A 24,251-nucleotide genomic window follows, 5' to 3' on the forward strand; every position below is an offset into this window, starting at 1 on the left:
AGGGTAAGTCACTAGGGTACATAGACTCCCGGTATAATACCCTCTGTCCTGGGCACCAGGTGGCAGGCAAGAGCTACTCTGCTACCCTGCTCTGACTGTAAGCATAGTTTTCCTTTCTCCACATATGCACTGGTACCAGTTCCATGTCCTCAGTACCTTAAAGTTGTCACTTGGCCTGCTCTACACTCAGCAGTTGTTATGTATGATTTAGAGGAGTGACTCTTGAAGTCCAAGCTGACATCATCAGGAACCCTAAATTAAATAAAGAACCCAACCAAGGGCAGAGAATGCAGCTAGGGTGCTCAGAGAATTTCCAGAGACTCAGAGAACATGATATCTGCTGAGGAAGGGGAGCCTTTGAGATCCACCAAGAGGTCAGCAGTGTCCAACACTGCCAAGCTTCTGGGAGAGGATGTTGGGAGCAAGTGCATGTGCACAGTACGTGTTTACAACCTAACCAAGATCAGTGTTTTGAGGGCTCCATCTTAGGGTTCACAGTAAAGTGCTGGGTAGCAATCACATTGTGTCTTGTTCAAAGCATACTTGACCTGTGTTTTCCTGCCTCCTGCCCCAATTGGCTCTGATATGATCTCAGAGTGCCTACCGCGTCTTCACCAGTAGCACCTGCTTAAAGCACATGGTTCTAAAAGTCCGACGAGACGCACGCAATTTTGAACGCTACCAGCACAACCGAGACTTGGTGAATTTCATCAATATGTTTGCAGATACAAGACTGGAATTGCCCCGGGGCTGGGAAATCAAAACAGACCAACAGGGAAAGGTGAGTGTTGTGTGGGTCTTTTCACAGAATGGACTCTTAAACCTAAGGAAGATTTCTGAGAGAGTGTGTGGAGGGAGGTATATGGGTAGAAGAAAATTGTGCATCAGGGATTTGCTGTTAACCACCATGTCAGGGATTTGCTATTAACCACTATTTTTTCAGACCACGATGCACTGAAGATAGAAGCTAATCACATACAGACGGGGAGAACCAAATCAAACAACTGGAAATTAAACAACTCAATGTTGAACAATGAGTGGGTCAGGAAGGAAGTCAAGGATGAAATAAAAAGATACCTGGAGACAAATGATAATGAAGACACAAGCTACCAAAACCTATGGGACACAGCTAAAGCTGTGTTAAGAGGAAAATTATAGCTTTGCAAGCATTCCTCAGGAAGGAAGAAAGGGCCTACATAGATAACTTGACTTCACAGCTCAAGACCTTAGAAAAAGATCAACAAAAAGAACCCCAACTGGGCTGAAGGAAAGAAATAATAAAACTAAGAGCAGAAATTAATGACATGGAAACCCAAAAAACAATCTGAAAGGTCAATAAAACCAAGAGCTGGTTCTTTGAGAAAATAAACAAGATCGATAAATCACTAGCAAGACTCACAAAGAAAGAGAAAGAGAGAACCCTAATAAACCGAATCAGAAATGAAAAGGGGGTCATCACAACAGAAACTACTGAAATTCAAAAGATCATCAGAGACTACTTTGAAAGTCTGTATGCAGAAACAAGAGAACCTAGAAGAAATGGATAAATTCCTGGATTCCTATCACCTCCCAAGACTGAACCAAGAAGACTTGGAATACCTGAATAGATCCATTAATATCAAGAAAATTGAAACTGTAATAAAAAGTCTCCCCAAAAACAATAGCCCAAGCCCAGATGAATTCACTAGCGAATTCTTCCAAACATTTAAAGAGGACCTGTTACCAGTTCTCCTCAAGGCTTTTCCAGGAAATTGAAGAAACAGGAACTGTCCCAAACAGTTTATTTGAGTCACATATCTCCCTAATACCAAAAGCAAACAAAGACACCACTAACAAGGAAAATACAGGCCAATATCCGTAAGGAACACGGATGCAAAGATCCTCAACAAAATATTAGCAATTAGAATCCAACAACTCATCAAAAAGATTGTACACCACGACCAAGTGGGATTCATCCCAGGGATGCAAGGATGGTTTAACATTCAGAAATCAATCAACATAATCTGTTGATTATCTTATTAATTAATAAGATATTAATTAATATTATATCTTAATATAATTATATATTATCTGTTGATTATCACAGCATGGTACTGGAACAACGATCCGCAGACCAATGGAACAGGGTGGAATATCCCTACACACAACCCCAATTGTATGAACATCTAATCTTTGATAAGGGAGCAAGAAGTGTGAAGTGGAGCAAAGAAAGACTCTTTAACAAATGGTGCTAGCATAACTGGATAACCACTTGCAAAAATAATGGGTTTAGATCTCGACCTATCACCATGCATAAAAATCAGATCAAAATGGATTAAAGACCTCGACATCAGACCAGAATCCAGAAGGTACATTGAATACAAGGTTGTCAAAACCCTCCATGACATTGAAGCTAACAGTTTATTCAAAGGTGACATGCCACTGACCAACCAAGTGAAAGCAGAGATAAACAAATGGGACTATATTAAATTAAGACGCTTCTGCACCGCAAAAGAGACAGTGACCAAAATACAAAGACAATCTACGGACTAGGAAAGAATATTTACCCAATACCCATCTGATAAGGGATTGATATCAAGGATATACAAAGCACTGGTTGGAATCTACAAGAAGAAAACATCTAACCCCATCAAAAAATGGGGCAATTAAATGAACAGAAATTTTCTCAAGGAAGAAATACAAATGGCAAAAAGGCACATGAAAAAAATGCTCTTCATCACTAATCATCAGAGAGATGCAGATCAAAACAACCATGAGATACCACCTCACACCATAGAGACTGGTACACATCCAAAAGAACAAAAGCAACCAATGTTGGCGTGGATGTTGGGCGAAAGGAACCCACTTACACTGCCGATGGGAATGCGGAGTGGTTCAGCCCTTTTGGAAAACAGTATGGTCACTTCTCAAAAAATTATAAATTGAGCCCCCATTGGACCCAGCAATACCACTCCTGGGAATATATACCGGAGAGGCAAAAGTATAGTCATAATGACATCTGCACTCGCATGTTCATCGCAACACTGTTTACAATAGCCAGAATCTGGAAAAAACCCGAGTGCCCAAGAACAGATGACTGGTTAAAGAAACTTTGGTACATCTACACAATGGAATACTGTGCAGCTGTTAGAAAAGATGAAGTCATGAAATTTGCATATAAGTGGATCAACATGGAACATATCATGCTAAGTGACATGAGCCAGAAAGAGAGGGACAGGCATAGAAAGATTGCACTCATCTGTGGAATATAAAATAACGGAATAGGAGACTAACATCCAAGAATAGTAGAGATAAGTACCAGGAGGTTGGCTCCAAGGCTTGGAAGCTGGCCTCACATGCTGGAGGAAGGGGCAGCTCAGATAGAGAACGAAACACCAGATAAAGTGTGGTTTGAGGAACCGCACAGGATGGGGGTGCGCACTGAAAATAGACTATAGACCAAACACTAGGGCCACTCAGTGCCTCTATTGCAAACCACAACACCCAAAAGGAGAGAGAGAACAAAAGGGAATGCCCTGCCACAGAGGCAGGGTGGGGTGGGTGGGATGGGGTGGGAGGGTGGGAAGGATACTGGGAACATTGGTGGAGGAGAATAGTCACTGGTGGAGGGATGTAAACAAAATGCAAACATGAAAGTTAATAAGTTTGTAACTGTACCTCAAGGTGATTCACTAATAAAAAATAAAAATAAATAAAATTAAAAAAACACAAAGAGGCAATGAGGAAAAAAAGAAAGATGTGAGGGCAGAGAAGGGGGAAAGTATGTGTTCAAGAAACAATGCAAAAATAAAAAAGGAAAGAAAAGAAAAGAAAAAAGTAATTAAAGAATAATAAAAAGAGACAATGCAGGCTTGTCCAGAAAGAAAACAGGCAAGTAAAATACATGTTCAAGGGAGAACATAGGCTTAAGTAGCAAGCCTGTTTTACTTATTTTTCATCTTGAACAAAGTTTTATGATCATTACTTTATAATTCCATGGTGCAGAGTGTTGAATCAAGACTCCTGCTGAGCAAACAGATGCACTGGGACCCCAGTTCCTCCATCTAGTTTTGAGTAGATGAAAAGAAGGGGCAGAAATAAACTTAATGACTGAGACCTGTAGTATTCATTATATTACTGTCTTCATCTTATCTCATATGCTTGTTTTGCTGGTTTTTCTGTAGTCTTTCTTTGTGGACCACAACAGTCGAGCTACCACTTTCATTGATCCTCGAATCCCTCTTCAGAATGGTCGTCTTCCTAATCATCTGACACATCGACAGCATCTCCAGAGGCTCCGAAGTTACAGTGCTGGGGAGGTAATATTGGTCTATCTTCCTTCTCCATTGTTTGCTGGGGAATAGGCTTTGTTTCTTCTTGTGGAACTAGAACTATTTTTTTTATTAGTGAATCACCGTGAGGTACAGTTACAGACTTATAAATTTTCGTCCTTGCATTTCAGTCATACAATGGTTGAGTATTCATCCCCCCACCAGTGCCCATTTTCCACCACCAATGGTCCCAGCATCCCTCCCACCATTCCCACCCCGAAACCCCCCCACCCTGCCTCTGTGGCAGGGCATCCCTTTTGTTCTCTCTCTCCTTTTGGGTGTTGTGGTTTGCAATAGAGGTATTCAATGGTCATCATGTTTGGTCAATAGTCTGCTTTCAGGGTGCAACTAAAACGATTTCTTAGTGGGAGAATACAAGTTTTCCTGCCCCTCAAGGGAATAAGTTATATCTGCTATGCTGTGTAGAATAGTCAATTTTGCTTCGGGATATCTGCTTAAATCCTTAGATCTATCTTTATATCACCTTACTTCTGCCTTCCCTTCCGTTTCCTCTGTATTCTTCATAGTTGCCACCACTAAAACTTAAAGGAAACTGAAAGTTAATGTATTGTCAGGAAATTCCCACACTTCCTGCTGAAGCTGTGCTTCCTAAAGTCACATGTGATTTCATAAAAGATTGTGGAACTGCTTTGCAATTTATTTTACCAAATTGTACCTCTCTATAGATCCTAGGAAAATATTTCAATAGTGTATTGTAACAGGAAGCTAGGGGAACTCAGTTTCTACCATGTGTTTTCCCCTAGTTTCACTACCCCTGGTAAACCACACACCCAACCACACACCCAACCACATACACACACACTCACAGAAAGAGAGAGAGAGAGAAAGAGAGAGAGAGAGAGAGAGAGAGAGAGAGAATGGTATATTTCTGAAGCATCGTGTTCATTTTATTTTTGAATTACTGTTTCTATATCCTAAACTCTTCTTTCTCAAATGAAAACTTGAAACATAGCTCTTTTTTACTTCCAATTAGTTCTTGACATTAATTTAAGCAAATCCTTTATCTTCTACCCAAAATGGCATTTTCAAAGTTTATATACCTTCTTTTCATAGAAATACCAGGATTTGAGGCTTGAGAGTAAAATTCACACAAACCTACCCTTTAGAATTGTATTATAAAGGGTAAAAATGAGCCAAGTAGTATTGGAAGAGAAGAAAGATATGTTTGCATAAGTATCTTTATGTACATATGACTCCCTTCTAATGAGTCCAGGGAGTACCACAGTGGACTTTTCAGTAGAAACTGGGAAAAACCTCACCTGACAAATCAAGGGTAACCTGCTACTGCTATTTTGACACCAATTTAAAATTTTCTTCTTTACAGACTTTCAGTGGAATAAACAATATCCTCTTGAGAGTTTTAACTATTTCCAACTAAGGATTGCTCATGGTTTAATACTATTGTAATAAAATGAAACTTTTCTTTCATTTTAGGCATTTTTGTTTTGGATACTATTAAAATCACAATAACTTTCTTTTGGCATTTGTGTCATGTATGCATGTGATCATTCAGAGAAGGAATATTATACATTCCTCAAGTGTCATTTGGTTACCAAAACCCTTCACTTAATAAACACTCTGCTCCAGAGATATTCACAAAGCACAGAAAGCAATGCACCAACGTCTCACCTTGAAATGCGTAGTTCAATTTTTTATGGAATCTTTAGAACATTCCAGAAAGTACCTTTACTTGTGTATTTACTTGAACTGATTGTGGACAAAATTAAAATACCAACTGCACTAGTCCAAAAAAGACTAATACAGGACTGGAGAGATATTACAGCAGCTAAGTTGCTTACCTTGCACACGGCTGATCATGGTTCGATCCCCAATATCTCATATGGTACCCTGAGTGCCTTCAGGAAGTTATCTCTGAACACAAAGCCAGGAATAAACCCTGAGAACTTCCTGGTGAGCCCCCCCCAAACAAAAAAATACATATAAGCCTCCCATTGTAAAATGTTTTAGAATACTGACTGATACATGAATGTGCATCAGCTGCCTGATTCACCCACTCTCCAGTTTACTCTGTTCATCAGGCTTTCAAATCTGTTTTTTCCTCTGCCTTACCTCTCTGCTGTAATTTTGCATTGACCAAGAAAAGTAACATGGTGAGAAACTGAGAGGTATAAATGTCTGATCCAAGGAGAACACACCAGAGAAAACAAAAACCCAGCCTTGGTGAAAACAAAAGCAACCTCTTGTGGGAGTGTATCACCTAGACAAGGATGAGATGGAGAGATGTGGTGTAAAAGTAAAGAACCATAGGGAGCTCCACAGGCTGAGAAGATGCTCATCATGCAGGAAGGTCTGAGTTCAATCCTCAGCACTGCATGGTCCTCTGAGCACTGAGTCAGGAATATCCCCAAAGCTCTGATAGGTGTAGCCCATAATTTTAAGATAAAATGAAATAAAATTTTTATATTATTTTTTTTTTTGCTTTTTGGGTCACACCTGGCGATGCACAGGGGTTACTCCTGGCTCTGCACTCAGGAATTACCCCTGGCCGTGCTCAGGGGACCATATGGGATGCTGGGATTTGAACCCGGGTCGGCCGCGTGCAAGGCAAACACCCTACCCGCTGTGCTATCTCTCCAGCCCCAATTTTTATATTATTTTTAGTTTGGGGACTATACCCAGTGGTTCTCAGGTCTTACTCCAGGTTTTGTGCTCAGAGATCATTCTTGGTAAGGTTTGGGGGATTATATATGGTGCTGGGGAGCGAACCCAGGTCAGCTGTGTGCAAGGCATATACCCTAACCACTGTACTATCTCTCCAGACCCATCATCATCATCATCATCATCATCATCATCATCATCATCATCATCCCATTGATTGTTGATTTTCTCAAGCGGTCTCAGTAATGTCTCCATTCATCCTAACCCTGAGATTTTAGAAGCTTCTCATTACTCATCCTTCCCAATGGTTCCGCACTGGAGGCTCTTTCAGGGTCAGGGCAATGAGACCCATCAATATTACTTGTTTTGGCATATGAATACATCACGGGAAGCTTGCCAGGCTCTTCCATGCAGGCAACTACAAGATATGACCCAAAATTCAACAGGAAAAGAAGGACAATTTATGTGTCAACTCCTTCCAGTCATTGTTATAGGGCACAGATTTGGGTTTTGGAGACACAAGTGGCAGAATGTTGGGTCTATTCCTGGCAGTATATGAGGACACTGCATTGTGCTGGAGACTGTACCATGGCAGGCTGCATGCAAGGCCAGGGTCTTCACTCCTGGCCTCTCTCTGACCCCAGGAATTCTAATTCTATATAAATCCTGTGAACCTTGTGAGAAGGACACAGATGGGCATGAGTGGGGCAGGGATGAGGATCAGCTGATAGAGGCCATGGCAGGGTTGCTGACACCTAGAAGGGGTGAGCTGGATGCACAGTGGCAAGTTAAAAGGTCTGAATTGCCAGCAGAAGTCAGAAAGAGGGACCAGTGAGCATGGCTCTTGCCATGATGCAACAGACTCAGCTATGCACCCTGAATCCCCAGGGAGTCATCTCTGAGCACTGCTGGTTTGGCAGACCCAGTTAAAGCAAAGAGGAAGTTATCTTCCAACAGCAGAAGTGTGAAATCCACTGATGTATTCTCAAGGTTCAGTTCAGAGGGTTTTTTTTTTTTTTTTTTTTTTTTTTTTTGCTTTTTGGGTCACACCTGGCGATGCACAGGGGTTACTCCTGGCTCTGCACTCAGGAATTACCCCTGGCCGTGCTCAGGGGACCATATGGGATGCTGGGATTTGAACCTGGGTCGGCCGCGTGCAAGGCAAACGCCCTACCCGCTGTGCTATCTCTCCAGCCCGAGAGGGTTTTTTTTTAATAATGTAGGAGTACTGCTATTTGATCCAGTTCAGATGTTTGATTTTGTTTTGTGGCCACACCCAACAGAGCTCTGATCTTACAGGACAGGTTTTCATAGACTATATGATTTTACTGTTTTTGGTATGTGACTTTGCATTTAAAAAAAGGAGAGGAAAATTACACTTGGTCTAAATGCTACATGGTAACAGCACAGAAGTTTGCTCAGAGCCTCCAACTCCTTCTTTTCCTCCCAACAGATTCTTGTTGAGTATATTCCAGAATGCTTGCATCTACAAACTTCCAAGGAAGGTAGGAATAAAAGAGTATACCAGGCTGGATCGGTTGCCGGCCAGCTGGAAGCCCTGGGGCCTTCCCTGGCACTCACTGTCGACTGGTAGCCTTGAGAACAGAGCAGCGAGTGGCCCTCAAGCACTGTCAGTGGCCCCAAATCCCAGCCCATCTCCTCCCCGAGTAGTGAGATAGATCCAGGAAGAGGAGCTCAGAGGGCTGAGCAATGGCTTTACCATTGGGGATTAGGCATAGTTCCCCTGCATCCAGAGACGCATGGACAGAGGGTAGAGTCTCTGACCATCTCAAGTTTATAGCAAAAAGGGGAAAACCACCACCAGCAACAACAAAAGTAGTCGTGATAATTCCAAGTCCCCCAAAAGAAGTTCAAAGAATGCTCAGGTGTCAAGACAAATCTATAATCATGGAGTGAGACTTTTACATTGGGGGGGGGGGAGCTATGTGGTCTGGGCCACATGTGCTCAGAGCAACCTAGAAAATGCGAGGCAACAAAACGCAAGGCAAGCGTCCTACCTGCAGTCCTAACATTCTAGCTCTTTATTAATTTTTGATAAAATTTTTTTGTTTTTGCCACTTAGGGCAAAGTTCCGAGAACTCTGTGGGGTGCAGGGATCGAACCCAGGTCTGCCAAGTGGAAGTACTTGCTGTACTTGCTGTATGATGGTTCCAGTAAATGCTGTACTTGCTGTATGATGGTTCCAGTCCTTTATTTATTTTCAATTTCTTTGATGTGAGGGACACAGACGGAGATGATGGTTCAGGGGACCCTATTGGCTGGTGTGATTGAATCCAGAAAGGAGATTTCCAGGGACCAGCTGCCACAGGTTTTAAATGTCTCACTCTAGGGGTCTGTGCAGTGGTACAGCCAGGAAGGCATTTGTCTTGCTCTTGGCTGACCTGGGTTCCAGACCCATATATAAAAAAATTTAAGTTTTTAATCTTTATTGTTTAATTATTTGTAATGGATCCCCATGAGGTGCAGTTACAGACTTACAGACTTTCATGGTTACGTCTCAGTCATACAATGCTCAGCACCCATCCCTCCACCAGTGCCCATTCTCCACCACCAATGATCCCAGTGCATCCTCCCCCTCACCTCATCCCCAGCAACCCACCCTGCTTCTGTGACAAGGCATACCCTTTTGCTCTTTCTCTCATTTTGGGTGTTGTGGTTTGCAATAGAGGTATTGAGTGGTAATCGTGTTCGATCTATAGTCTGTTTTCAGGACGCATCTCCCATCCCAAGCAGACTCTCCAAGCACTCTTTACTTGATGGTCCCTTATCTATCTGAACTGCCTTTTTCCCCAGAGTGTGAGACCGGTTTCCAAGCTGTGGATCAATCCTCCTGATGCTTATCTCTACTATTATTGGATGTTAGTCTCCCTTTTTGTTATTTTATATTCCACAGATGAGTGCAATATTTCTATGTCTAATGTGCAAATTTCATGACTTCGTCTTTTATAAAAGCTGCATAGTATTCCATTGTGTAGATGTACAAAAGTTTTTTCAACCAATCATCTGTTTTCGGGCACTCGGTTTTTTTCCAGATTCTGGCTATTATGAACAGTGCTGAAATGAATATACAAGTACAGATGTCATTTCGACTATACTTTTTTTTGCCTCTCTGGGATATATTCCTAGAAGTGGTATTGCTGGGTCAAATGGGGGCTCAATTTCTAATTTTTGAGAGCGTCCATACAGTTTTCCAAAAGGGCTGAATGAGTCAGCATTCCCACCACCAGTGAAGGACAGACCCTTTCTCCCCATATCCATGTCAACATTGGTTGCTTTTGTTCTTTTGTATGTGTGCCAGTCTCTGTGGTGTGAAGTGATATCTCATTGTTGTTTTGGTCTGCATCTCCCTGATTATTAGTGATGAAAAGCATCTTTTCATGTGCCTTTTGGCCATTCGTATTTCTTCTTTGAGAAAGTTTCTGTTCATTTCATCTCCCCATTTTCTGATGGGGTTGGATGTTTTCTTTTTGTAGAGTTCAACTAGCACCTTGTATATCCTTGATATCAATCCCTTATCAGATGGTATTGGGCGAATATCCTTTCTTTTCTGTAGATTGTTTTTGTATTCTGGTCACTGTATCTTTTGAGGTGCAGAAGCTTCTTAATTTAACGTAGTCCCATTTGTTTATCTCTGTTTCCACTTGGTTGATCAGTTGTGTGTCATTTTTGAAGATTTCTTTAGCTTCAATGTCATTTCTCGAACCCAGTGCGATTCCTCCGCCCTTCTCGGAGAGCCCAGCAAGCTACCGAGAGTATCTCGCCTGCACGGCAGAGCCTGGCAAGTAACCCGTGGCATATTCAATATGCCAAAAACAGTAACAGCAAGTCTCACAATGGAGACGTGACTGGTGCCTGCTCGAGCAAATCAATGAGCAAAAGGATGACAGTGATACAGTGATACAGATCTAACTTTTGTGCATGGTGTTAGGTTGTGGTCTGAGTCCATTTTTTTGCATGTGGCTGTCCAGTTTTGCCAGCACCATTTGTTAAAGAGGATTTCCTTGCTCCACTTCACATTTCTTGCTCCCTTATTAAAGATTAGATGATCATATATTTGAGGATATGTGTAAGTATATTCAACCCTATTCCATTGGTCCGCGGCTCTGCCTTTGTTCCAGTATATGCTGTTTTAATTACTACTGCTTTGTAGTAGAGTTTGAGGTTGGGGAGGGTGATGCCTCCCATCTTCTTCTTCCCAAGAATTGCTTTAGCTTTTCGTGGGAGTTTGTTGTTCCATATGAACTTCAGGAGTGTTTGATCCATTTCTTTGAAGAATTTCATGAGTATCCTTATAGGGATCTCATTGAATCTGTATAATGCTTTGGGGAGTATGGCTATTTTGACAATGTTAATTCTCCCAGTCCATGAGCAGGGGATGTGTTTCCATTTCCTCGTGTCCTCTTTTATTTCATGAAGTAGTGTTTTGTAGTTTTCTTTGTATAGGTCCTTTATCTTCTTAGTTAAGCTGAATCTGAGGTACTTGATTTTCTGGGGTATGATTGGGAACAGGATTGCTTTTTTTCATGTCACTTTCCTCTGTCTCATTATTTGCATATAGGAAAGCCATGGACTTTTGGGTGTTGATTTTATAGCCTGAAACTTTAGTGTACAAGTCTATTGTCTCTAGGAGTTTCTTGGTGGAGGCTTTGGGGTCCTCTAAATATAGTATCATATCATCTGCAAAAAGTGAGAGCTTAATTTTTTCCTTTACTTTCTGGATGCCCTTAATATCTTTTTCTTGCCTAACCACTATTGCAAGTACTTCCAGCACTATATTGAACAGAAGTGGTGAGAGTAGGCATCCTTGTCTTGCCCCTGATATTAGAGAGAAGTATGCTTGCAATAAGTTTGTGGTAGATGGCTTTGACTATATTGAGGAAAGTTCCTTCAAAACCCATTTTGGTGAGAGTTTTCGTCATAAATGGGTGTTGAATCTTGCCAAATTCTTTATCCACATCTATTGATATGATCATATGATTTTTGTGTTTTATTTATTTGATGGATTATGCTGATTGATTTCTGAATGTCAAACCATCCTTGCATCCCCAGGATGAATCCCACTTGGTTGTGGTGTACAATCTTTTTGATGAGTTGTTGGATTCTAATTGCTAATATTTTGTTGAGGATCTTCGCATCTGTGTTCATCAGGGAAATTGGCCTTTAGTTTTCTTTTTCAGTGGTGTCTTTGTTTGCTTTTGGTATTAGGGAGATATGTGCCTCATAAAAACTGTTTGGAACAGTTCCTATTTCTTCAATTTCCTGGAAAAGCCTTGAGGAGAACTGGTAACAGGTCCTCTTTAAAAGTTTGGAAGAATTCATTAGTGAATCCATCTGGCCCTGGGCTTTTGTTTTTAGGAAGACTTTTGATTACTATTTCAGTTTTCTTGATAGTAATAGGTTTATTCAGGTATTTCAAGTCTTCTTGGTTCTGTCTTGGGAGGTGATAGAAATCCAGGAATTTATCCATTTCTTCTAGGTTCTCTTGTTTCATGTCATACAGACTTTCAAAGAAGTCTCTGATGATCTTTTGAATTTCTTCTATTTCTGTTGTGATGTCTCCCTTTTCATTTCTGATTCATTTTATCAGGGTTCTCTCTCTCTCTCTCTCTCTCTCTCTCTCTCTCTCTCTCTCTTTGTGAGTCTTGCTAGTGGTTTATCAATCTTGTTTATTTTCTCAAAGAACCAGCTCTTGGTTTTATTGATCTTTCAGATTGTTTTTTGGGTTTCCATGTCATTGATTTCTGCTCTAAGTTTTGTTATTTCTTTCCTTCTGCCTGGTTTCGGCTGGTTTCGGCTCTTTTTGTTGGTCCTTTTCTAAGATCTTTAGTTGTGAAGTCAAGCTACTTATGTAGGCCCTTTCTTCCTTCCTAAAATTTAAATTTTTTAAAGAGAGAAAATAAACTGTTTAGTGGGACTGGAGTAGTAAGCTTCCACTTTGTTTTTGTCTTTGTTTTGGAAAGTTTTGAATTCCACATACACTTGGAACTTTTAATGAGTGCATTGAGTGGATATGGGAGGGGTAATGTGATAACTTTGCTATAAAAATGGACTTTAGGGATGAATTCACCTTTTGCTTCTTAGCAAGAGAAAATATTAACATTTGTGGAAGACAATTATGTAGAATTGATACATACCACTGCAGAATATTTCCCCCTGTTTTATCTACTAAATTCAATGGTGTCCATTCCCTACCAGTCATTGTGACATCTAAAATCAAGTAAAAAACAAAACATCCACAAGCATTCCTAAACACTCATAGGAAATAATACTACTCCAGTTTAGAATTATATTTTGTGGGGCCAGAGAGATAGTGCAGCGGGTAGAATATTTGCCTTGTATGTGGCTGAACCGGGTTGAATTCTCTGCAACCACATATGGTCCCTTAGGCCCATCAGGAGTGATCCCTGAGTGTAGAGAGCCAGGAGTAAGCCCTGAGCACCACCAAGTGTGGCCTTAAAACAAACAAAAGAAACAAAGAATTATGCTTTGCAGTTAAGTAAACTTAAATATCAAGAATGCAAGTCAATGTGAGAGGGTTGTTCATCATTTCAATTTTTTTAAAATACAGTATGGCCTGGAGTGATAGCACAGCAGGTAGGGCATTTGCCTTGCACATGGCCGATCTGGGTTCGATTCCTCTGTCCCTCTCGGATTGCCCAACAAGCTACCGAGAGTATCCTGCCCGCCTGGCAGAGCCTGGCAAGCTGGATTTGAGCTGCACCTGAGGGAATTTAAGTGGGATTTTAAGTTGTCTTGTATGGGAAAAGGAACAGAGACCAGTGGGACTGGTGTGCTTGGTCTGGCCTTCTGTTATCTGTAGGGGATGGATGTGAGGAACCTTGGAATGCAGCCTGCAGGCTTCCTGTCACCAGAGGGGTCATAAGTCCTATTTTCTGTGCTGGGGACAGGATGACCCATCTCATCAGCTGGTCACCATTTGGTCCCTTGCGGTGCCATTTGGTCCCAAGCAAACCTTAAAGTATGAAAGTTCACATCTCAAGAGGAAGGATGCAGTGACCCATGTGCTCAGACTACATGTGCTCAGCAGCAATACATGGGCACAGGCAGCACATGACTCGGCAGCACGTGCGCTCCAGCAGCACATGCACGTGCTTCCTTGTCCAAGTTGACTCTTACAGGGTTTCTCCCAAGCTGTCCCACCTGGGCCTTTCTACCTAGGTAAGAGTCTGTTGCTAGGATGCTTGCCAAGGGGTAAAGCTGGAAGTAGCTGATGGTCTTCTTTGAAATTCCTTTCCTGTCTTTGTTGGGAGGTGGGGGGCAGGGGCGGAGAGAGTGGGGTCCAGCCTCCTCTGGGTCTGTACTGGCTTCAGGTAAAGATCTTATCAGACTTTATTTCCTGTAACTGTAATATTTTAAAAATTGAATAACAGGGGCTGGAGCGATAGCACAGCGCGTAGGGCGTTTGCCTTGCACGTGGCCGATCCGGGTTCGAATCCCAGCATCCCATATGGTCCCCTGAGCACTGCCAGGGGTGATTCCTGAGTGCAGAGCCAGGAGTGACCCCTGTGCATCGCCGGGTGTGACCCAAAAAGAAAAAATAAATAAATAAATAAAGCTTGGAATAAATAAAGCAGTCTTGAGAGATCATCTAATCAAATATAAAAAAAAAAATAAAAAAAAAAAAAAATAAAAATTGAATAACAAATATACAACTTGGAACGGATTTAAGGTAAATTGTGCCATGAACAAATTTGTTTTAAGTAGTTAAAACAAAGTTTTAAAAGCAAGTAGCAATTTAAAAAATGTACAGGGCCAACAATAGAAAATAATAAAAGGTTGCAATACCTGGATCATACACCCATTTTAGGAAAGAAATTATTGTTCACAATTCCACACTTCAACAACACACTGGCAGTTCCTAAGAAAACTACATTTTAAATAAGTGTAATCCAGATGCTCCCTCATTTGTCCAACCCTATCTAAGTTTAGATGTACAGAAGAGTATATAGATGTTCAGAGAAGGCCTCATGCAGCATAAAATATTCTGTCCACTTAGTAGTCTCCTCATTTTCCAGTGTTGGTTGGACTAAAATTTCTAGGTAGTAGGACAGGACATTCACCTCTGCTGAGTTCTGCATGAATGATTTTTCTACTGTTTTCAATTTTCTCCTCTCATTTTTAAGTGCTTTAGTATCTTCACCAGTGTTCTTAAAAATTCATAAGAAGCTAATGTATTTATTTATTTTATGAAGGGTGGCCAAACTTCACCAATAAAATTGAACATACTAAGATATGAGTTAGTGGTATAGAAAGAGAAAAAAGTAATTTTTCTAATCAAGTATTAACTAGAATTCTGGTTCCATTTCTTTTATTGAAATGTTGGAAAAATAATTTTCTCTAAACCTCAGGTTCCCTTTTTTTAAAACTGGTGTTAATATCTTAAAGAATTTTATGAGATAATTGGTTGCTCTGTATACAAAGATTTCACAGAGAATGGAATATTAAACAATAAAAAATAAGACTAACAAATAAACAATATATTTTTTTATTTTATCACCATGTGGAAAGTTACAAAGTTCTCAGGTTTATGTCTCAGTTATACAGTATTCAAACACCATCCTTTCACTAGTGCCCATATTCCACCACCAAAATCCCCAGTATACCCCCGCCCCCGCCCCCCACCCCAACTGTATAAGTGATGAATTTCACTTCATTTTCTCTTTACCTTGATTATGTTCCATATTTCAACAAAAACTCACTATTATTGTGGGAGTTATACCCCCAAACAAGATAGCCCTACTAAGGAAGCATTTGATAATTAGTTTTCCATTAAAATATTGTATGTTTTCAGGTTTTAGAAAAGGCTCGGGGGGCCGGAGCGATAGCACAGCGGGTAGGGCGTTCGCCTTGCACGCGGCCGACCCGGGTTCAATCCCCGCATCCCATATGGTCCCCCGAGCACCGCCAGGAGTAGTTCCTGAGTGTAAAGCCAGGAGTAACCCCTGAGCATCGCTGGGTTGTGACCCAAAAAGCAAAAAAAAAAAAGAAAAGAAAAGGCTCGGATGTGTCCCAGTCCTGAATCCCGGAGCCGTGTTAGTTGCTTCTCAGTGTCGCCAGGGCTCCATCTGAAGAAGGTGTGCTGGCTGCACCTCCTCTGTCCGGCTCCCCGGTGTTGCTGGCCCCAATTCGGGCCTGGAGCATTTTCCGGGCCGAGTTACTCACCAGAATGCCTGGCCACTTCTCTGTTGATTGTGGCAAGATGGCGCCGAGGGTGGGTCGAGGGCATGACTCCCGGCGGCTGGGACCACTTGGAGGCTGGGCTGGCGCCGCCCCACTTCAGTGCCCCCCTGCGGCTCGGATGTGTCCCAGTCCCGAATCCCGGAGCCGTGTTAGTTAATAAACAATATTTTAATAATATTCTAATAATGGAATATTAGACAATAACAAATAGACAATAACAAACACACCATAAGATGCTTAATACCCATTTTCCACAATTCCCACACCATATTTGATAGGGCTCATGGGAACCTCTAAGGGTGATTGGAGGCCACCCTAAAAGCCTCCATCCCTCTCAGGGCAGAGCCTGGCAAGCTACCCATGGTGTATTCGATATGCCAAACGCAGTAACAACAATGAACCTCATTCACCTGACACCTAAAGAGCTCCCAATACAGCAGCGTTAAGAAAGATGAGCAAGGAGAAGCTGAAAAAACTCAGGGAGGAACTAGACTACCAAAACAAAGAAAGACTAAAATGACTGTCTGTACTTTCAACACACGTACGCTGGCATCCGAAGCATCTGTCGAGGACCTGATGGTGCAAGGGCAGAAGATCAAGTATGACATCATTGGTCTGACTGAAACAAGAAGACATCAATCACATCATGCCATTTTTGACACTGGAGAAGAATTGTTCCTCGGAACATGTGACAACAGAGGTGTCGGTGGCATTGGTGTCCTTGTCAACACGAACTTGGCCATGAGCATTGATTCATTCGAATGCCTAACAACCTGAATCGGATTATTATGCTTTAATAGATGTGCCTCACTGCCGGCACTTTCTATCTTTGTCGTCTATGCACTAACATCCAACTACGATGAAGAAGAAATTGAGAAGTTCTACATGGAGCTGGAGAGATTCTATAAAGAAGACCACACCTTCTACAAGATCATTGTTGGTGATTTTAATGCCAAGATAGGACCGTGAAGGTCGCCTGAAGAACTCCACATTAGGACCCATGGCTCCCCCAGCCCCACAAAAGTGCAAGTCTATTTGACATTTGGTTTTGAAGTTCAGTATTAACTTTGGAAATGAGGGTAATAAATCTCCCTCTACTACTTAATTTACCTTAAGTTTGTTTACAGCTCTTAAATGAACTTACAAAAGGACTCCTTTCGTCAGAAAGAGAGGGACAGACATAGAAAGATTGGACTCATTTGTGGAATATAAAGTAACAGAATGTGAGACTTACACCTAAGAATGGTAGAGATGTGTACCAGGAGGATTTCTCCATGGCCTCATATCTGGGGGAGCTCAGATAAAGAAGGGACCACCAAGTAAAGAGTGCTTGGAGGGCCCACACTATATGGGAGATGCGAGCTGAAAGTAGACTATAGACCAAATATGATGGCCACTCAATACCTATGTTGCAAACCACAACACCCAAAATGAGAGAGAGAGAGAGCAAAAGGGAATGCCTTGCCACGTAGGAAGTGTGGGGTGGGAGGGAAGAGGTAGGAGTGGTTGGAGGGATACTGGAATCATTGGTGGTAGAGAATGGGCACTAGTGGAGGAGTCATGGGTACTTGATCAGCGTATGACTGAAATGTAAACACAAAAGTTTTTAAGTCTGTAGCTGTACCTCACGGTGATTCATGTAAAATTTTTTTTAAATGGGACTCCTTTTTAAATTTATCCAGTATGTTAATTTGGATTAGCATACATGATACTTGTCACTATCATTTTTTAAAACCTTTTCTTCTTTCTCATTCTATTAAAAGATCACTTATTTTCTATCACTTTAAGTAATATAATTTTATTTATTTTGGGGAGGTTTTAACTTAGATTTTGTCTTAACGAAAGATTGGTATTTTGAAAACTTAGTATAGAAAGGGCATCTGAAATTGTTTAGATGTTTTTAGTGATGATAATTTTATTTTTAAATTAGGCTTCAGAAGTCTCTAGACACAGAGGAACCTCTTTGTTGGCTAGACCAGGACACAGTTTGGTAGCTGCTATCCGAAGCCAACATCAACATGAATTGTTGCCACTTGGTATGTACGGTATTTTTTAACATCTGGGTACCCAAACTGAGCTTTGCTTTTTATCTTCATTAATATCATGGATTCTGTGCTTTATTTCCTTTTTCATTACTGCCCTATTATTTACTCCCCCACTATTCTTCCCCTTTGTTACTTGTCCTCTCTGTTCCCTTCTGTTTATTCTAGACATTCATTCCTTTTTAGTTTTTGTTTCATTGAGTGATTTGTTAGCTAATTTCAGGAGCACATAAATGAAGAAGTGAATCTCTTAATGAGATGTACTTTTTATTTTCGACATATCTATGGAAGTCTGCACAGTCTCCTTTACAAAATAAATGGCATTCGTATCATGGTAAATGAAATGATAGCGTCTAAACAGATTTGGAAATTTCCATGGTCATGTGCTTAGAAAAGATACATTAGAACTTTAAAAATATATCCAAACAGGGGTGGGAGAGATAAGGCGGGCAGAGCTTTTTTCTTGCACACTGCTGACCTGAATTCGATCCTTGGCATCTCATATAGAACCCCCAACCCACCAGGTATAATTCTTGAGTCAGACCCAGGAGTAACCCCTGCGCAATGCTGGATGTGGCCCACACACAAAAAAAAACCTACAAAAATATGCCCAAACATATATTTAAACTTAGAAAAATATTTGTCATAGGAGCCAGAGGAATAGAACAGCAGGTAGTACAGCTTTATCCTTGTACGTGTCCAACCTGGGTTTGATTCCCGACATCCTAAATGGTCTTCCAAGCGCCACCAGGAGTTATCCCTGAGCACAAAGCCAGGAGTAACCTCAGAGCACTGCCTGGTATCATCCCCAAATAAATATTTGCCATAATAACTGTTGCAAAATGACCAAACATAGGAGGAAGTGAATTGAACTCCACTTATGAAAGAGCTGTCTAACTCTTCACCCATTTGTATAGTGATGAATTTAACTAAAATTCCTGGAATATAAGGATCATTAACTTGGGGCTGGAGTGATAGCACAGCGGGTAAGGCATTTGCCTTGCACGCGGCCGACCCAGGTTCGAATCCCAGCATCCCATATGGTCCCCTGAGCACTGCCAGGGGTAATTCCTGAGTGCATGAGCCAGGAATGACCCCTGTGCATTGCCGGGTGTGACCCAAAAAGCAAAAAAAAAAAAAAAAAAAAAAAGGATTATTAACTTATATTTAGCTAGCTTTCAGTTTTATCTAGTAAAAATAATATAGCTCTTATGCCAAAGGGATAAAAATCTCAAGAGCTTAATATTGTTGTTGAGTATGCAACCTGCCCTTTGAATTCCTACATCATCTTGATATCAAATAGTCATTTTCTAGTCTTTATTATCTCTTCTGTAGATTCAACAGTTTTTAAATTTTTTCTTTCAGCATATAATGACAAGATTGTGGCATTTCTACGCCAGCCAAACATTTTTGAAATGCTGCAAGAGCGTCAGCCAAGCTTGGCAAGGAATCATACACTCAGGTAGGAGCTCATCCCTCACCCTGTTAATCCTGGTGCCTCAAGTAGAAATAACACTTCTGAGAAGAGAGAGAATAAAATAATAATGACATTCATCTGTGCAATTGAATGATCACTTTAGTACTCATAGTCACAAATTCAGAGGGTTTTAATGTTCATAGAAATAGCACAATAAGAAATGACAGATAGTTTATTTGTTCATTATATTTTTAAATTTTATTATTTTATAAATAGAAACATTTACTGGTTTATTATTTTAAATTTTTTAGTTAAAAAAACTGTGATTTACAAAGTTGTTGATAGTTGGATTTTAGGCATACAATATTCTGATACCAGTCCCACCACCAGTGCTCCCCTGCTCCCTCCTGTATCCCCCACCCCACCATCTTGAACATAGTTGTAGTTTAGATCTCATGTTTTCATTGTTGTTGAGTCTGTGATTTGGATCACTGTCACTGTATCACTGTCATCCCATTGCTCATCAATTTGCTCAAGCAAGCACCAGTAATGTCTTTATTGTGAGACTTGTTGTTGTTATTGGTATATCAAATACGCAACAGGTAGCTTGCCAGGCTCTGCCATGGGGGCGAGATACTCTCTGTAGCTTGCCGGGCTCTTTGAGAAGGGCAGAGGAATACACGTATCAGTCTTCCATGTTACCAATATTACCAAGGCCCTGACTCCTGTTCCCTCATTACTTCCCTTTCTCTTCTTCCTCTTCCACTTGACTTCTTTCCTTTTCTCCCCTTCTCCTCCCTTTAAGGTTAAGGCTGATCTAGACCTCCTCCCTTTACTACATATTAAATTTCTTCATCCAGTTATTCTGTGTAAGTTATTCTTACAGATAAGTAAGATCATTTTGTGTTTGTGTTCCTTCTGGCTTACCTTACTCAACATGCTTTTTTTCAGTTCCAACCAGCAATATGTATTTCTTTTTAAAAAAATTTTTCTTTCTTTTTAATCAGTCACCATGAAGTTACAAAGTTATTCATGATTCTCAGCCCCGCCAGGTCCGTTGGAGCTGTCCCCACTGACCCGCACAGCACCCCGGTTTCTGGCCCCTGGCCCACTTTCCCAATAGGTTTCTGGGAGTGTGGCCTGTATGTCAGGCGGCATGGCCTCAAAAAGGGGCATGGCCTCCTGCAGGCCGGGGTTCTCCCTTCCCTGCTCTGTAGACTTAGGTCACAATCTGTATAACCTGTTTCTTTGAAGAACACCCTGTCCATCTCAATCACTATATGCCAATAGTTCATTAGCCTATTCTAATTTCACAAAAACTGTCAGTGAACACAAGAAGCTGCACAAAGCCCTTCATAAAGAGAGCATAGCCTCAAGTCTTCACTAGAGGCCCCACATAAACCATGAGGAGCACCTGAGAGTAAGGAAGTATTCTAGAAGGGGAAAAAGGCTACCATCATCGACTTAGCTCATCCAGAATACCTTCTGGCAGGAAGAGGGAATAGGGATAGAGAACCGAAGGTTCCACCTCTATACTTCCATAACAATATCAAGAAATAGCGAAAACCGCCACCACGAGGGGAGGATGAAGAAAATATTCCACAAGCCTCAACAGGGGTTACCCACAAATACGGTCTCTCAGATAAAGAATTCAGAGAGGAAATGTTAAAGATGGTCAATGAACTCAAAGTAGCCATGGAACAGACATACAATAAATTAAGGGAGGATATGAAAGAAACATTTTTGAATTCCACATAATTCCACATACAAGGGTTGCATTTCCCTCCCCCATCTCCCCGACCCGAGAGCAGAGCCTCGACAGTTGAGGACCTCCAGAACCCAGCCACGGCCATGCTCAGGGCCACTCTCCACATGTTCGGACGAGCCTCACGCATGGGGGAGCCAGCGGAGGAACCCAGATGTGTGGGACCCAGGGTCAAGATCCCCAAGGCTGCTCGGATTGGGACTGGGCCTCTTCCACCCAGATCCCCCATTTTCCAGTAACTAGACAGTCACACCCAGAGACTGCCCCCGGTGCCGTATAATCCCACCAGCGGCCAACATCCAGAGACTATAAAACCAAGCTCCCAGAGGAGAGTGACGCAGTCTCTTGCCCCTGCGCCTAGCTGTCTTCACTGGCAGAATAAAATAAAACCACAATGTGGCCACGTGATATCTAATAGCCTAGTTCTCCCTCTTGGAGAACCTCATAAGCTACTGAGAGTCTATTGCCCACTTGGGAGAGCCTAGCAAGCTCCCCGTGGCGTATTCATATCCAAAATACAGTAACAGATACATACATACCTCTTGGAGAGCCTCAATAGCCTCACAAGCTGCCAAGAGTATCCTGCTTGCACAGCAGAGCCTGGCAAGCTATCCATGATGTATTCAATATGCCAAAAACAGTAACAATAGGTCTCATTCCCTTGAACCTGCAATATTGGTTAGACAAGAAAAAGATATTAAGGTCATCCAGATAGGAAAGGAAGAAATCAAACTCTCACTATTTCCAGATGATATGATACTATATCGAGAGAATCCTAAAGCCTCTACCAAGAAACTCTTAGAAACAATAAACTTGTACAGTAAAGTTGCGGGCTATAAAATCAATACCCAAAAGTCCATGGCCTTCCTATACACAAACAATGAGACAGAGGAAAGCGACATGAAAAAAGCAATCCCATTCACAATCATGCCCCAGAAAATCAAGTACCTCGGAATCAGCTTAACTAAGGAAGTAAAGAACCTCTACAAGGAAAACTATAAAATGCTACTCCATGAAATAAAAGAAGACACGAGGAAATGGAAACATATCTCCTGCTCATGGATAAGAAGAATCAACATTGTCAAAATGGCAATACTCCCCAAAGCATTATACAGATTCAACGCGGTCCCTATAAGGATACCCGTGAAATTCTTCAAAGAAATGGATAAAGCAGCCCTGAAATTCATATGGAACAACAAACACCCACGGATGGCTAAAATAATTCTTGGGAAAAAGATGATGGGAAAGGAAGAGACAGACATAGAAAGATTGCACTCGTGTGGAACATAAATTAGCGGAGAGGTACGAGCTTGCAATGATGCAATTTCTGGCAGAAATTTCTCTGGACTTAGTTACTAAAATACAGAAATCCAAAACCATGCAGCCGCTATTGCAGCCACTCGACCTCATATCTCTTCATTCTCAGCAATGGAAAACAAATTACCAAATGCTTCCTTTTCAGCAGGTCCGATTTTGGGGGGGAAAACTCCAAACAAAAATAGTGAGATTTTTGTTGAAATATTGAATGTAATCAAAGTAAAATGGAAGTAAAGTGAAATTTATCAGTTACACAGGCGGAGTGGGGGTGGGGAGGGTGGGAGGGATGTAACTGTGATTCTTGGTGGTGGAATATGTGCACTGGTGAAGGGATGGGTGTTTGAGCATTTTATAACTGAGACTTAAACCTGAAAGCTTTGTAATTTTCCACATGGTGATTCAATAAAAAAATAAATAATATAAAATAAAAAAAATTTAAAAAAGATAATGAGAGGCATCACCTTCCCCAACCTTAAACTCTACTACAAAGTGGTAACAATTAAAACAGCATGGTACTGGAAAAAAAGGCAAAGCAGCAGACCAATGGAACAGGGTGGAATATTCCTACACACAACCCCAATGTGTAATCATCTAATCCTTGATAAGGGAGCAAGAAATGTGAAGTGGAACAAGGAAAGCCAGCCTCTTTAACAAATGGTGCTGGCATAACAAACACATGCAAAAAAATGGGCCTAGACCTCGACATAACACCATGCACAAAAGTCAGATCAAAATGGATTGAAGACCTCAACATCAGACCACAATTCATAAGGTACATTGAAAACAAGGTCAGCAAAACCCTCCACGATATTGAAGCTAAAGGTATCTTCAAAGATGACACGCAACTGATCAACCGAGTGGAAATAGATAAACAATTGGGACTATATTAAACTAAGAAGCTTCTGCACCGCAAAAAAAAAAAAAAACAACCACAGTGATCAGAATACAAAGACAATCTACAGAATGGGAAAGGATATTCATCCAATACCCATCTGATAAGGGATTGATCTCAAGGGTATATAAGGCACTGGTTGAACTCTACAAGAAGAAAACATCCAATCCCATCAGAAAATGGGGCAAAGAAATGAACAGAAACTTTCTCAAGGAAGAAATACGAATGGCCAAAAGGCCCATGAAAAATTGCTCTTCATCACTAATCATCAGGGATATGCAGATCTAAACAACTATGAGATATCACCTCATACCACAGAGACTGGCCCACATCCAAAAGAACAAAAACAACCAGTGTTGGCGTGGATGTGGGGAGAAAGGGACCCTTCTACACTACTGGTGGGAATGCCAACTGGTTCAGCCCTTTTGGGAAACGATATGGATGCTTCTCAAAAAATTAGAAATTGAGGTCCCATTTGACCCAGCAACACCACTTCTGGGAATATATCCCAGAGAAGCAAAAAAGTATAGTCGAAATGACATCTGCACTTGTATGTTCATTGCAGCACTATTTACAATAGCCAGAATCTGTAAAAAACCCGAGTGCCCGAGAACAGATGACTGGTTAAAGAAACTTCGGTACATCT

At 41.3% G+C, this 24,251-nt stretch overlaps 1 protein-coding gene across 9 annotated transcripts in view; it reads left to right on the forward strand.

Annotated features, from left to right (window-relative positions):
- The window catches only part of HECW1 (HECT, C2 and WW domain containing E3 ubiquitin protein ligase 1), a 268,709-nt gene that overhangs the window by 191,282 nt on the left and 53,176 nt on the right, over nt 1-24,251 (forward strand). For all 9 annotated transcript variants that reach the window (XM_055124933.1, XM_055124931.1, XM_055124935.1 and 6 more), the window contains 4 exons: nt 596-781; nt 4,164-4,298; nt 18,103-18,208; nt 19,580-19,676. In XM_055124933.1, coding sequence (XP_054980908.1) covers nt 596-781; nt 4,164-4,298; nt 18,103-18,208; nt 19,580-19,676 — 524 coding nt within the window. The remainder of the gene's footprint in view (nt 1-595; nt 782-4,163; nt 4,299-18,102; nt 18,209-19,579; nt 19,677-24,251) is intronic.

Source organism: Sorex araneus, chromosome 2 (genome assembly GCF_027595985.1).
Source record: "Sorex araneus isolate mSorAra2 chromosome 2, mSorAra2.pri, whole genome shotgun sequence".
In the NCBI taxonomy this organism is placed as follows: Eukaryota; Metazoa; Chordata; class Mammalia; order Eulipotyphla; family Soricidae; genus Sorex; species Sorex araneus.